Source organism: Pundamilia nyererei, unplaced genomic scaffold (assembly GCF_000239375.1).
Source record: "Pundamilia nyererei isolate P.nyererei 1_Seehausen unplaced genomic scaffold, PunNye1.0 scaffold00175, whole genome shotgun sequence".
Lineage (NCBI taxonomy): Eukaryota > Metazoa > Chordata > Actinopteri > Cichliformes > Cichlidae > Pundamilia > Pundamilia nyererei.
Window position 1 is genome coordinate 1,256,100 of NW_005187576.1, and position 14,653 is coordinate 1,270,752.

The window sequence follows — 14,653 nt, forward strand, 5'->3', positions numbered from 1 at the left end:
CAATCGCAATATTGGGGCAAAAAATCGCAATTAGATTATTTTCCATAATCGTTCAGCCCTACGTAGCGTACTGTTCTACTGCACTTGAGTTGTGTTGAAGACGTGAGCATACAATTGTGTATCAGTACAGAAGTTATACCGGCATGACACTTGGTCTTATGTCTTTGCTTCTGGTTTTCACTTATTGTCTTCGTATGTCAGTGCTGATGTGGCGGTATTGCACACCTGTCGTTCAGGTGAATATTGCAGCTCTGGGTCTTAACTGCGAGTTAAAATAGAAGTGGCTATGTGATCACGTTACCAGCAGTTTGTGAAGAAACCAATGCAGTGGGAACACTTTCAAAGGTGGGTCTTTTTAAAAGAGGTGAAAGGTGGCTGAGTGCAAGATATGGAAACGTGACGTCCATCAAGGCTGACAGCCACATGTATGTTGTTTTCCATATAAACACAAAGCTTTGAACAACCCATCATCAAGTGTATCTCGTTTGCAGAGCCTTTCTCAGCAATTATCTGTTATTACACGGATGGCTTTCGCTCATCCGCAGCCAGGCTAAACTGAACTTGACAAAAGCAAAAGCAGATGGGAGAAAAACAAGAGAAGCAGGAACCTGCTGCTGGTGCTGACTGAGCAGTTGGTTAGTTTAAGGAAGTGCAGTCATCAGCTCATGACTCATGACATTTCCTAAGGACTGTGGGTGTAGTATACCTGCGTTAAAGACTGCCTTTGTAAAACCTGAATGCTTTCTTATTTGTAAAAGCAAGCAAACCAATGCCTCCTTGACAAACAGCTTTGCAAAGTGTGTGTGAGTTTAGTCCCATCTTTATTCAAGAGCAAGGTCTTTTGATTTGAGAGCATTTCTTAATTCCGTGTCCCAGAACTGTGTTTTTCCTCAAAGCGTCATGCTTGCAAAGGTGCTCAGCTCTTAATGAAAAGTTGAATAATGTATGTGATATTCAACTTGCTGCTGTCCAAGCACACGCACACACCACATGAATGGAATTGCTTAATTTGTTTAAGTAAAGAAACAAAGGCTTTTTAAACCCCAAGGTGCTTCTTTTGCAGTTTCCTTGAGTCACTTTGTCACTATTAGTACAGAAACCAAACACAGAAGCAGTACACTTTCAAAAGCTTATTTTGTTTGCTTGTTTGTTTGTTTGTTTGTTTGTTTGTTTGTTTGTTTGTTTGTTTGTTTGTTTGAAAGAAGAACTAAGTTCTAACAAGTGAAACAAAGCTGAATATGGAGGTAATGAGGATGCTGGCTAAGTACTGCGTGTCCTCCTGCACATTAGACATCTGCATTTTGTAAGCGAGTAATGTAAAATGCAGGCTTTACTTTGCGGCTTAAATAAAATTGTTCACACTCAGCTTGTGGGATGACAAAACTGCCAAGCAATTAGCCGACTGTTGGAGGCAGTGCCATTCTTGTCTAGTGAGGTCAGCCTCTTCAGTCACAGGACTGTCAGGCTGAAGTAATCTGCCGCTATAATTGAAAAGGGAATATATGGGAATCCCATAGCTACATTTTAAAAGAAAGAAAACCTTTTTTTTATTTATAAATAAATAAAACATCATAAAGGCTAGATGGAGTTATTTTCTGGTAACTTGTGTCACTTTAGGACAAATACATCCTGACTGACTAAAAGTTAACTTCCAAAACATTGTGTAATACCAGGACTTCAGTTTTTTCTTTCTGGCGGGTGACTGTTATATAATAACTGACTAATCATATTATAGCCCACCTCTTCTCATTTCCAGCCAATTTAAAACAAACACCACCCTCGAGCGGGATTCATTTAGAGCAAGCCACTCGGCAAATCCCAGTCACAACATCCACATCAGTACCCCACAGATACAGAGGTTTAGTTATTGTCAATATAAACTCGCTGGCCAGCATTCTTTCTGTAGTTTCAGTTTCCTGATATGCTTTGATGTTGAAATATTCTCACTGGGTACAAAATGCTCTTAAAGAGGAAGCATGTTTTTCTTCATTTGCTCTTTAGTTACAATCTGATGAGTTAAAATTTTATTGATCCTGATTATGTAAAGTACAGCTGTAATGAAATTAATATGTTTGTACTGCTGTGGTGTAGTGTTGGCAAAAAATTGGCCAACGTCTAGGATGGAATAAACCGCAGGTATATAGTGCACTGTGATGATACTCAAGCCAAAACATGTGCAACGAAATGAGCTATTTGCAGTTGTGTGGATGTTGTATATTTCCCAGGTACACCTTGCTAATACTCTGGAATATTGGCATGATGGCGTCACACAGTTGCTGCAGATTTGTTGGCTGCCGTGATGTGAATCTCCCGTTCCATCCACATCCCAAAGGTGCTCTATTGGATTGAGATCTGGTGACTGTGGAGTGAACAAATTGTAAAGTTCCAAAACCAGTTCAAGTTTTGTGACCTGGTGTGCTATCCTGTTGCAAGCATCAGAAGACTGTACAGTGTGCTTACATAGGGATAGAGATGGTTGGCAACAATACTCAGGCAGCCTGTGGCATTTACACAATGATTAGGGGCCCAAAGTGTTTCAGAAGACACCCCCCACACCGTTATACCATTACCAGCCTAAACTGTTGATACAAAGCAGGACGGATCTGTGTTTTTGTGTTGTTGCCACAGACTAGTATCTGAATCTTGGCAACAATCGAGACTCAGCAGACCAGGCAGCATTTTTCCAGTCGTCTATTTTCTAGTCTCTCTAAGCAAACTGCTTTCCATACCATGATTTTAATAAGTGGCTATTTGAGTTACTCTGTGGCTATTCTATTCAGCCCTCTAGCATCAACCAGAGAGCCCACTTTCACTAGGTTCACTACCATGCCTCATTCAACATCACTGAAGTCACCTTTCTTCCCTATTGTGATGCTTCAGCGGGTTGTCTTGACCGTGTCTAAATGTATTGAGTTGCTGCCATGTGATTGGCTGAGTAGTTATTTCCATTAACGAGCAGTTGAACAGGCATATGTGCATATATACCACTATGCAAAAAGGTAATTAATTGCATTATAAAAATGAAATAACTTTAACTAAGTCACATCAATGTCTGGGTTGATGACTAATTGTTTTTAAACCAGCACCAGTTTTCTTTCATATTTTGGCAGCCAGTACTAAGTCTTCATAAAATGCCTGACTAAGCAAAATGATGTGCTTTATTGTAGGATACAGAAATGTATAAGAGCTCCGTGAAGGAGGACATGATGCGCTGGCAGAACAGCCTGAGGACCCACGGCTCATCAGACTGGGTCATCATTGTGGTGGAGACCAATGATACCAAGAAGAAGAACAAGACAAACATCCTGCCTCGCTCATCCATTGTGGACAAGATCCGCAGTGACTTCTGCAACAAGCAGAGTGACAGGTTAGCAGGCTCCTCCTGTTTAAACAAACTCATTTGGATGAAATTAGAAAGACAGGACGATGTGTAACACACTGACTCCCTTTACAATGCTTTATTAGTCCCAAGTTTCTTCTTTTTCTGGAGTAACTGTCAAAGGTAATTGTTCTACAGAGTAATTTGAAATGTGATGTGTAAGTCTGAAATGATTATTTGATTTTTGTAACGATTGTTTGATGTTATGTTTCTGAAAAACGTCATGAGAGCCGTTCTTTTTATCCCAAAACACACAGTTTGTGAATCTCTAGCGGTGGGTAGTGATGAATGCAGAGCGTGATGCAGTCTAGGGAGAGAAAGTGTACTATAAGTTATTTCTACACTTACAATGTACAAAACAGATGTAAATGTGCTCGATGTTAGAATTTAGAGACATTCTCTGAAAGTCTATCGTAGAGGTTCTCTGGATGTTGCAGTTTACTGATGTCCAAACGGATGACATGAAGAGTCTGAGTTGAAATTTAAACTTTTACAAATGCCAATTTTAGCTGAACTATTAGGATGAATTTCACAATTAGAAACCCACAGACTGCTTTATGTTTTAATCATTTTATTCACTTAATTTAAAAACATTTTCACTTTTATTTAAAAAAGTGAAATAATAGTAATTCATTGCTTTCTTTCACATGGTGTCTCAAAGCAGGTTCTGTAATCAGTGCTTGCTAAATCTAAGCTGCCTTGTGGATTGAATCTTCCTTATGAAAGACTTTTGTCTTTTCATCCAGGTGTGTAGTTCTGTCTGATCCTCTGAAGGACTCATCTCGATCTCAGGAATCCTGGAATTCCTTGCTGCTAAAGCTGCGAACTCTCCTCCTCATGTCCTTCACCAAGAACCTGGGCCGCTTCGAAGATGAAATGCGCACACTACGAGAGAAGCGCACCCAGCCGGGCTGGAGCTTCTGTGAATACTTCATGGTCCAGGTACATGGAAAGAAGCGCCAGAATGTAGGCCTGTGTGTTATCCTGTCCTTGAACTCTGTCCTAGAAGGTTACAGGAGCCAAGTGTTGATTTCCAGTTTTGTCTTATGTGTGTGTCGTGCAGGAGGAGCTGGCCTTTGTTTTTGAAATGCTGCAGCAGTTTGAGGACGCCTTGGTCCAGTATGATGAGCTGGATGCTCTTTTTACCCAGTATGTCCTTAACTTTGGAGCGGGAGGTACGTAATCACCTCATTATTATGCTTTGTTTCAGTTTGTCTCTGTTAATTAAAAGAAACACTGTTTGCATTTTTGTTTCTATTATCAAAGGTACGCGCTAGTTTTGTTTTTGGTCGTGCTAATCGGTTTCTTTCACAGATACTGCTAACTGGCTCGGCTCCTTCTGCGCCCCAGTGCGTAACTGGAGTGGCTTGTTGCTTCGGCGACCCATTGACATGGAGAAGAGGGACAGCATCCAGCGTGGAGAGGCCAGTCTCTTAGACCTGAGAAGCTACCTGTTCTCTCGCCAGTGCACTTTACTAATCTTCCTCCAGAGACCCTGGGAGGTCACGCAGAGAGCGCTGGAGCTGCTCCACAACTGTGTACAGGAGCTCCGCCTGCTGGAGGTAATAAACACAGATCGTACATGAAAGTGGCCTTTCATCCTCTCTTTCTACAAAATGTACTTCATTACTTATCTTAAAATGCTTTCTTATGTTACTCAGGTGCAGGTCCTTGAGGGAGCCCTGGACTGTTGGGTGTTTCTCAGCTGCTTGGAGGTTCTGCACAGGATCGAGGGCTGCTGTGATCCAGCCCAGTTAGCTGCAAACTGCTCCCATACTGTTGGTCTCTGGGCGTATGCTACAGACAAGGTACCACACACAAAATAAAAAAAAAAACAAAAGTCTTGCTTTTTTTAAGCTTGGGCTTTAATAACTTAAGAAACCCATTAGCAGCACCTTTAAGCTTCCAACAGATCTGTTGGACCTTACCCCTCAGCCCTAAAAAAGGCTGAAGGGGTAAGGTCGCCAGCCTACGGGGCAGCAGGTTTTTAAATGCAGTATCTCACAAATGCTTCAAATGGATACCATAGGTGTATTTGCTAGGAGGCTGAGGGGTAGGAGGTAGGGCTGCCACAAACGATTATTTTGATAGTCGACTAGTCACCGATTATTTTTGCGATTAGTCGACTAATCAGATCATCATCCATTGGACGTAAAACTACAGCTTATTGCACCAGCAGCATCTGCTCTTATATAACTATCATTAGCTTACAGCTTTAACTGTTCAAGGTATGTGCTAACTAAAAATAAAGACAAGATGACAGTTTATTAAATTTTAATGAAATTTGCAGATTGTTTCTGTGAAATTTAATAAACTCCTTGCTATCTAAAATATAACAGGACACAGGAGTATATTCTCGAACATCTCACACTTCTGATAATCAGCTGTCTGATTGACTTTATTCAGCTGTGTAAAAACTATAACTTTAATCTCAGCCAAACCGATTTACTCAGGAACAAATAAAACACTAAAAAAGCCAAACAATAAAATTTTTAAGTTGTCTAAGTGACTTATATATCATGTTTAACCCGAGTAGCGAAAGACGGCGGTGGGTTTGAAAACGATTTGCCGGGAGTCCGGTGTTCTCACGGCTCTAGTGAGCCTTGCCCCCGCTAGCTATCGAGCTAGTGGGTAACAGACGTCTCTGACAACGTCGGAGCGCTTTTGAAAATATGTGGTGTCCTGATAAACTGAGCAGATATTTGAGGTTTATACAGCTACATTCTCGCCTGAAAATATGTTAAACGTTTATTTTGTGACCCAGAAAGAATAATAAGAGTAATATTAAAACTAACTAGCTGCCGCCATTGTTGGAAACTGAGCAGGGCGCTATGGATTCTGGGACACAGCTTCTTCTTCTTCGGGGTTTAACGGCAGCTGGCATCCTTGTACATGCAGTGCTGCCATCTTCTGTTCTTATTCCTGCGTCTTTTGGGAGCTTACAAAGCCTACTAGGAGGCCATCGCCCCTGCCAATACTTTAATAAGTTTCTAGATACAAGAGCACTAAAAAGGTTACTTGTCTGTATTTTTCCAAAACATCTTTGCCAATGCTTTGCAGTCTATTTCTGTCGAATGAAGAAATGTGCTTAACCTTTTATGTAATAATTTAAACACCAAGAAGTAGGTATTATGAACATAAAATGGCCTTTTTCCAATGAGTGTTCTCTCTGCGTTCTGCAGCTCAAGTCTCTGGGGGAACTCTGTGGCTTAGTGTCAAAAAATGGACCCAATTCTGAGGACCTGAACAGGACTGTAGATCTGCTGGCTGGGCTCGGGGACGAGAGGCCTGAGACTGGTAAGTTTTCACATTCTACCTTTGCTGGGCAGTAATGACCACCTGATTTATTTATTTATTTTTTCAGTTTGTCACTTTTTTTTAGATTAAAAGTACAGGCTGTTCCCAAAAACATGGCTATTAGTTGTAGTCTCTGCAGTGCAGCACACACAGGCACAGTGCCGCTTTGATCTATGGCAGCTCTCTTAAGTCACCATGGTGTGCCTGAACCCTCAGGGTTAGACTTTACTCTTCACTGCCTCTCTTATTTGAAAGGGAATAAATAACCGCATGTGTTTTTAAAATCTCCTTTGTCTTCCTCCACAGTCAACAGTTTGCAGAGCCCGTACAAAAAGCTGAAAGAAGCTTTGTCGTCTGTCGAAGCGTTTGAAAGGCACTATCTTGTAAGCCACACATATTGCCACAGTTTGATATTTTATTTCATTGGTTTACTAAGAAGGAAGTTAAGACGCATTCTTTCAACTGTTATGCAATTTTTTTTAATCATCATTTTTTTTAATGATGTAATGTCCTGAAAGCTTCAGCAGCAACAGCTCATTTGATGATCTTTCTCTTCTACCACCTTGTTGGCTCCTTCTTGCATCAGGAACTTTCTCATGCTGCTATGGAAATGTACCAGGCCATCGGCCGGCTTCGGTCTGCCAGACTGGTGGGAAAAAGTCTGGCTGAGTTCTACATGTAAGGAAGAGTTAAGCTGTTGGTTTAATAGGCAGGTCTGTTTGAGTTTTTCAGGTTGATTAGGCTTCTACTATAGAACTGTTTCCCAGTTAGAGCCTATAAATACCCACACAGGACTGAAGATAATTGAGAGGAATTAAGTGACATCAATTATATTGAGCATAACTATATGAGGTCTAACTTAATAGTCAAAAACCAAATACTTATGATGCCAGAAATAGGCTGTCCATCTGCTACTGGCTCATATTTGATGTCATGCCAGCCAATAGAGAATAAGTGAGTGGGCAGTATTTGCATGTAATTTCATACATTATAACCTGCAAAATAACTTTATCAGTGTACAAAAGGAAAAAAAGAAAAGAATTTCTTCACAAATATATAAAAATCTATGATGATGACAATAATAATAATAATAATGATGATGATGATCTCTATCATTTTCTATAATGAAGAGGAACAAGATGATTTGTTTATGTCTTTTTTATGTAACACAGGAGGAAGGGAGATCCTGAGCGGGCGGAAACCTTCTTACAGGAAGCTCTGAAGTCATACGTGTCAGAGGGGTGGAGCCTCCCTGTGACTCACACCAGGAGACAGGTTGCTGAGTGTCAGAAGCTGCTGAGCAAAACTGAAGAGTATCCTTCAGAGCCATGAGACTAATTAACGGGCAAATATTAAAACATCACAGTGGTGCCAAGATTTAACATTACTTCACAGTACTAAACACTGAAGCACATTTATTACTTTCCTACTTTACTATTCATAAAAATGGTTGCACTGGTCAAAGTTAGTACTTTAAAAATATGTCCTTTAGTTTCTTTATAATATAAAGTCGGTTGTTATGGCATCAAAATATTTACATGCCCTCCTATAAGTTAGTCTAGTATTGTCATCAGTCAGGGTTAAAATAGGCTGAGCCGCTGATGATGTGAAACCTTGTCTGGTTCGGTTTGGCCTTGAAGGTAAAGTAGGGGTTCCTGTTTTGTTCTTCCAAAAGTTGTTTTTGAAGTAGTGAAATGAATTATTTGGTTTCCTTTACAACCCCCCACAGCTACTTACAAACCAGTGCTTTGTTGGCTGGTGATGTAAATCTGACGACGGACGAGAGGAAACACTTTTGTCAGGAAATTCTGAGCTTTACTGGCAAGTCTGGAGACCAGTGTAAGAACTTCTGTTTAACTCCCAATCAGCTGGAATCCACTTTGTATTTATAATTTACAAAAATGTGCACATCATTAACATGTTTTTTTTTCTACTTCTTGCTCTCAGCTCACAAAGTTACCCTCAGCATGGGCGTGTTTGCACAGCTCACACAGTTAAAGTTCCATCCAGCAGCAGCCTCGGTGCACTCTGGAGCTGTCCTGCAGGTGGAGCTCACTCTGCGGTGCTTGATGCCCGTATCGGTGCGCATCCAGCAACTAGTCGCCAGCATTCACTTTGAGGTGGATCATGGAGGGACTCATGGGAGGTCAAAGGGAGCTCAGAGACAAACGCACCCAGGGACAGTAGTGTTTAGACAGAGTAACTCATCAGCGGGTCCTCCATCCTCCGCAGGCGCCGGGCCTTCATTAGAGCTGGATGAGATTCAGGACAGGAGTCCTTCGGACAATTCTCTCAACTCTACAGGAGTGATATGTAAAAACACTCACCTGCTCATGCGTCGTCATGACAGCAACTCACCCCCAGACACGCCTAACTGTATCAGCCCCCCTACTGTTGGAATTAAGGAAGGAGCCCAAATGCTGAAGGTGCAGGATGTAACATTAGAGCCTGGGAACAACAGCATCACGTTCACGGCACCAGTAAGATGCGACCTTCCTTCGGTCATAAAATGTCCCTTTAACTTCCCCCCCCTCACACTCTCATTTGTGCCTCTGGTTTGCATTGTAGAGTGGACAGCCAGGTACTTACACACTTCGTCAGCTGTGTGCCACAGTCGGTGAGGTGCAGTTTATCCTGCCTCATATCTACCCGTCGGCCCAATATGAAGTATATTCTCAGGAGCCCCAGCTCACCGTGGAGCCTCTCTCAGGTCTGAATACTTTTATTTGATTAAAATCAGATAGTTTTCTGTAATTATGACCATATAAGCATAAAGAGTTTGAGGTTGATAAATTCTAATAAATGATTAGTTCAGAAAAATACTTTAACTTTTAATTTTAACAGCTCAATAGCTTAAAGAAAGTTAAATAAGTTTTACCAGCTCGTTTGAGCTGATCAGACTATAAATATTCCACTTACCCATAAGCCAGTGCAGCATGTGTGCGTCACTGTAGTTGTGTCTGTGTTTTCAGAGCCACTGTTAGCTGGTCTGCCTCAGAAGGTGAAGTTTACTCTGCTGACGGGTCACTACACTGTGAAGAAAGGAGATGCCCTGCAGCTCAGCAACACAGAAACAATGCCCATCCTGCCCTCCACCAGCTGCACCGCCCGAATCAGTAGCCCTACTTCTGGTCAGTAACTACACTGAATATAAGAAATGATTCTTTTAAGATAGTCATTTGGAGCAGTGATCTTTCCTGACAGTCCACTTTACTGCTGTCATTCTTTCCATGCCAAACTGCTTAGATTATCTCACCTGTTATTTGAGTAATGTCGTCTGAACTGTATGGATCTCCACTGTGCAGCTGTGTGGGTGGGTGAGGTTTGCACAGAATCTTGGTGTTCATGTATCGGTTCAGAACTGAGTTGTGCCCATAAACAAACTCATAGATACGGAGCTCTAAGCTTCACGCGGCCATCTTTTCTGTCCCCCTCTTGTGTTCAGAGTTGGTGGGTGAAAGCACTTTGTCCATTCAGTCGTCTGAAAAGGTGACGAGCATCAGCCTTCCTCCGGCCCCTCCCTACCACACTCTGGAGTTTCAGCTGGAGGTTTTGTGCATAATCCCGTCCGGGGCTGACCGGCCCGCCAATGAGAGGCTGACTAATGGGGAGGTCCGCCATCGACCACGGAGCTACAGTCATCCCGACACACCGATGACCGCCATCGATCAGAGGGTGAGACACAAGACATGTTTCTGTGAGGGAGATGTGAGTGACGAAGCATGCTACATATCACTGGTTTTCAAGCTGTGGGTGGTACCTGTGTATAGTGTGGATTATGTTTTCTAGTGATCAATCGATCAGTTGTTCATAAGATGATTAATGACTAATATTCTAATAAATGTTTTAAGTTATCGTGAGGGTTTGCTACTTTAATGCTTTCACATTAGAATTGATGTTTTTGTGTGGTGGAGGTTTTATACTTGATATTTGATGACCTCACTTTGGGCCCAAAGATATTGTAGTTTTGTTTTTCTTTCTTTTTTAAGATAAACAATTGACTATTTCAAATAGTTAGCTGACATAAATTGTAAAGAATACGATTGTTAGTCATCAACCAAATACATATTTGCCAGATAGCTGATAGTCTGAGAAACGTAAACTTGTGTGTGTACACAGATGTCTATCGACTGTCCGTGGTCGATCTACTCCACACTGCTTGCCCTTACCTTCTACATCCCTTTCAAGACCAAACACTCTTTGCTTTCTGCTGGTAACAGGCAAGTCTCTTCCTCTTTTTAATTAGTTTTTATTGTTGGAAAAGATGAAAGTTTAGATTTAACTTATTAACAGTCTTTACCACTACCTTTCCAAACCTGTCTGACCTGTGACCTGTTGGACGTGATCCCACAGGAAGTACATCCAGGTGTGTGTGCAGAATGTGTCAGATGTTAATTTTACGCTGGCAGAAGTGAAGCTGACAGAGAAGCAGCACGCATCGCTGGAGCTCCAGTCTCTTAACACTAAAACACAACAGGTGAGCAGAAAGGGGTAAAAAGCCTAACAAACATCTTCCTTTATTTTAAATAATGACACCAGTTTTAAAATATGGTGAATGCCTTCTGTAATATTTTGGGTTAAAGATGGATTTATAGGCTGTGTGCACTGTTTTGCTTATTTTATTCTTGATTTTGCATCTTGGTGTTAATTTGTCTGGAAACTTCTTGTCATTGTGGACGGAGCCCCAGAGTGTTTTCAGATTCCTTTACATCAGGATAGACAATGTCATAATACATTTTCCATCTTAGATGTCGATTTGAAACATCAGAGCTACATCATCCATGGACTCGCACTGATGTCTGGTGTGTATTTTGTGTGTCTAGCTTCTGTGCTGTAAGCACAGTGTGTTCTGCTTGTGGGAGGTGAGGTGGAAGGACGACCTGCCCTCCTGTCTCCAGTGTGTTTTCTCTGCCAACTTTTCTCCGCTCAGCCAAGACATTTCTGCCTACAAACCTTTCCACTACCAGTTCCAGCTTGAGAGAGTCACTGTAAGTCCACTTAAACTCCAGATTTAGGTCCTTTTCATCTAAATGCGTAAGTGAAGCAGTGATTGTGTTGTCAGAACGTTAAATATCAAGACTTTTAAAACATCTGAGCAAATTCTGTTTGCAAGTGGCTACTTTGTATGGATAGCTCATTGTAGGAGTTTAGTTGCAGTTAAGTTAGCCATTATCATTAACTCTCCCACCCACTGATAACCTCTAATTCATGTCATCAGACATTGTACAGCGTGAAAGCAGAAATCTTCCCTCCTGCTGGTGAGCAGCGCTGCCGCTCTGGCGTCCTCTGTGGACTTGAGGTGTGTATAACACGACTGACTGAACCAGCAGAGGGAGAGATTGCAGAGGACAGCAAGACTGAGACCGATGGCCCCAAAACCACCAAGCTCATGTATGAAGGTATGCTATCAGCTCCCCTTTCTGTCTTTTTTTTTTTCTTTTTTTAATTAAATCAGATTTTTAGTAGACCGGTCAGTTATTTGAGAGGAATATTTGGCTGAAGAATATAAAAATGGCATTAATTTCACACAACACTCAACGTAGAAATGCTGGTGCCTAAAATCAGCTGCTTGCCAAAAACTGTAGTTCTGTAAGAGTTAATATCACTTTTCACAAATACCAAGATATTAGCTGAAGCGGTGGATTTATCACTTTATAGATCGACTTGCTTTTGTTCAGATGTGCATATGTATAAGAGCCAGGCACTCCAAGCAAAACCATCTCTTCAAACTATTCTTCAGACTCCTTTTTGCACATGGCCAGACACAAACAAGGCAAAATAATTTAAGGCAACAAATAGTCTGTTTGATTTTGTTTGATTTCGATAATGTGAAACAATTTTAATAGTTGTGTTTGCATGCATGTCCACAGTGGCTGACAGCAGCAGTAACTGGGCGGTGTGTGGGAAGAGTTCAGGGATGGTGCTCATGCCAATGACGGCCAACGCCACCCACAAAGTCCAGATCGAGGTGATGCCTCTGTTTGCTGGACACCTTCCCTTCCCCAAGATCAAAGTGCTGAAGTACCTGCCTCACACTGCAGCAGTGGCCATTCAGCCAGACCCCGGTGAGACCTGCTAAACCTTCAAGCCTTTGTAGATGTTTATTCATAAGGGAAGTTCAGAGTGTGCAGCAGCAAAGCTTATTAGTTACTCAGCCTCACTAGTTAGGAGTTGCTTTGTTTGTTCCATGCAGTTGCTCAGGTTGTGCTTTAGTTACCTTAGAATTACCTTTGTGTTGTGTGACGCCACAATGCAGCACATTGTGTGGATTGGTGACGCCCTCTGGTGATTCCTGTGGGGTTTTTCAGAAGGTGCTCCTAAGTTTGAATATGACAGTCCATGCCGCCTTGTATTTGACCACCGTTAGTGTGTCACCACTCACACTAGTATCATTAGCATAGTTTCATCATTTTAACATAAAAGCAGCATCACATTAAAATGTAGCAAATGATTGCAGTGGAACCGTGTTTTCATTCACACTGAAAAGGAGAGGATTTATTTTTTTTATTTTGTATTTTTTTGAATAGATTTGTTTTACACACTCTGTTTGATCTGCTGGCCTGTTAGCAGTTCATCCCCAGATCTTAGAAATAACGTTCCGGTACAAAATGCTTTTCTTCTTCTTCTTCTTTGTCATTTGGACAATCAGTAATTTGTTTATTCCTTGGCGCTTTCAGACAGTTGCGTGGAGAACGACAGCCTATCCCTGCTGGACAAGACGCTGGATGATCAGGGAGACACAGCAAGCATCCGCAGCCGGGGTAGCGTCCACTCTGTGGGCAGCGGCGACCAGCAGCAGAAAGGCGTGGCCATGCCACGACTCGAGCCTTTCAGCCCTGGACAGGTGTTCAACCACAGCCATGCATGCCAGGTCCTGGTGCTGCCAGCTACTGACGACCACATCATGGAGGTCAATGCCACATGACCCTGGTGACAGCGTCACCAACAACCTTCACGTAGGACTGAACCTGTGGCCTGGATGGACTCTACTGAGATTGTTTTAAATCTGGGACGACTCGGGTCCATGAGTCCATTTCTGCGGCTGCAGGTTGTCGGTATGGACTCACTCCTAAGCATGAAACCCACTGCAGATGTTACGGACTAGCCAGTGAAGAGCCAATGACATCTGCTGATTAAGTTTAAATAAAGATTTTTCTTTGCCATACTTTGTACATAGCTCATTGAATGGATTTATAGGTATAAATATATATATATAAATAAATAAATATATATATATACGGACTGATCAGTGAGATCGGTGCCTGTCGTACTATTTCGAACTGAAGAAGGAAAAAAAAGCACTCCTGATTGTCCCGTGATGCACCAAAGCCCTAGATGTGTGTACGCCTTGACCATCTACTCAAGTACTGTAACAACTGAGTGTGTCCAGCTGTTGTGTGCCTCTTCAGTAGTCATCTTTTTTTGTTGTTATATTTGAGATTTTTGCTTGTTTTTGAGTCATTGAACTCTGATGTGTCTTTGGAGACGTATCTTATAATCCCAACAGACTCCTTTGTCCTAGTACTGAGGTAAATAATAATAATCCCCCAAGTTTACTACATGATTTCAGCATGATAAAAGTCAGTCCAGCACACATGAGGCACCAAAAATGAAAGTGTAGAGTTATTATTGAAAATGACCAACGCACCATCTGTGCTGATGCAAAGAAGTAGTAAAAAACAAATCGAATCTAAAATAACCCAGGTTACCTGTTCAAATGTCTGAACGTGTTGCTCTTCTTTCCATAGTATAGATTAAATGTGCTGCACAGGATTCTAAGTACAGGCTTTAGTATTTCTACTCTTGGGTATAAAGATCTTTAAAATGTTCACGTCTCCAAAAATGCACATAGATGTGCTAAAGAACTTCTATTTATTTTTAACAAAGACAAAGCCTTATGTTTTCTGACTCAAACGAAAACATAAGAATGAAACTCTCAAATATAAACCCGGCAATGACACGAAAGGCTCCGATTGT

General features: G+C 41.6%; 1 protein-coding gene across 1 annotated transcript in view; it reads left to right on the forward strand.

Annotated features, from left to right (window-relative positions):
• Positions 1 to 14,647, forward strand: part of trappc10 (trafficking protein particle complex subunit 10) — a 22,499-nt gene extending 7,852 nt beyond the window's left edge. The window contains exons 4-23 of the mRNA XM_005746239.1: positions 3,168 to 3,367; positions 4,126 to 4,321; positions 4,443 to 4,554; positions 4,694 to 4,941; positions 5,041 to 5,187; positions 6,562 to 6,676; positions 6,983 to 7,059; positions 7,263 to 7,354; positions 7,849 to 7,989; positions 8,406 to 8,515; positions 8,624 to 9,156; positions 9,245 to 9,386; positions 9,649 to 9,807; positions 10,122 to 10,351; positions 10,796 to 10,896; positions 11,030 to 11,153; positions 11,500 to 11,664; positions 11,895 to 12,075; positions 12,547 to 12,741; positions 13,354 to 14,647. Coding sequence (XP_005746296.1) covers positions 3,168 to 3,367; positions 4,126 to 4,321; positions 4,443 to 4,554; positions 4,694 to 4,941; positions 5,041 to 5,187; positions 6,562 to 6,676; positions 6,983 to 7,059; positions 7,263 to 7,354; positions 7,849 to 7,989; positions 8,406 to 8,515; positions 8,624 to 9,156; positions 9,245 to 9,386; positions 9,649 to 9,807; positions 10,122 to 10,351; positions 10,796 to 10,896; positions 11,030 to 11,153; positions 11,500 to 11,664; positions 11,895 to 12,075; positions 12,547 to 12,741; positions 13,354 to 13,601 — 3,516 coding nt within the window. The 3' untranslated portion in view covers positions 13,602 to 14,647. The remainder of the gene's footprint in view (positions 1 to 3,167; positions 3,368 to 4,125; positions 4,322 to 4,442; positions 4,555 to 4,693; positions 4,942 to 5,040; positions 5,188 to 6,561; positions 6,677 to 6,982; positions 7,060 to 7,262; positions 7,355 to 7,848; positions 7,990 to 8,405; positions 8,516 to 8,623; positions 9,157 to 9,244; positions 9,387 to 9,648; positions 9,808 to 10,121; positions 10,352 to 10,795; positions 10,897 to 11,029; positions 11,154 to 11,499; positions 11,665 to 11,894; positions 12,076 to 12,546; positions 12,742 to 13,353) is intronic.
• The last annotated feature ends 6 nt before the right edge of the window (positions 14,648 to 14,653 follow it).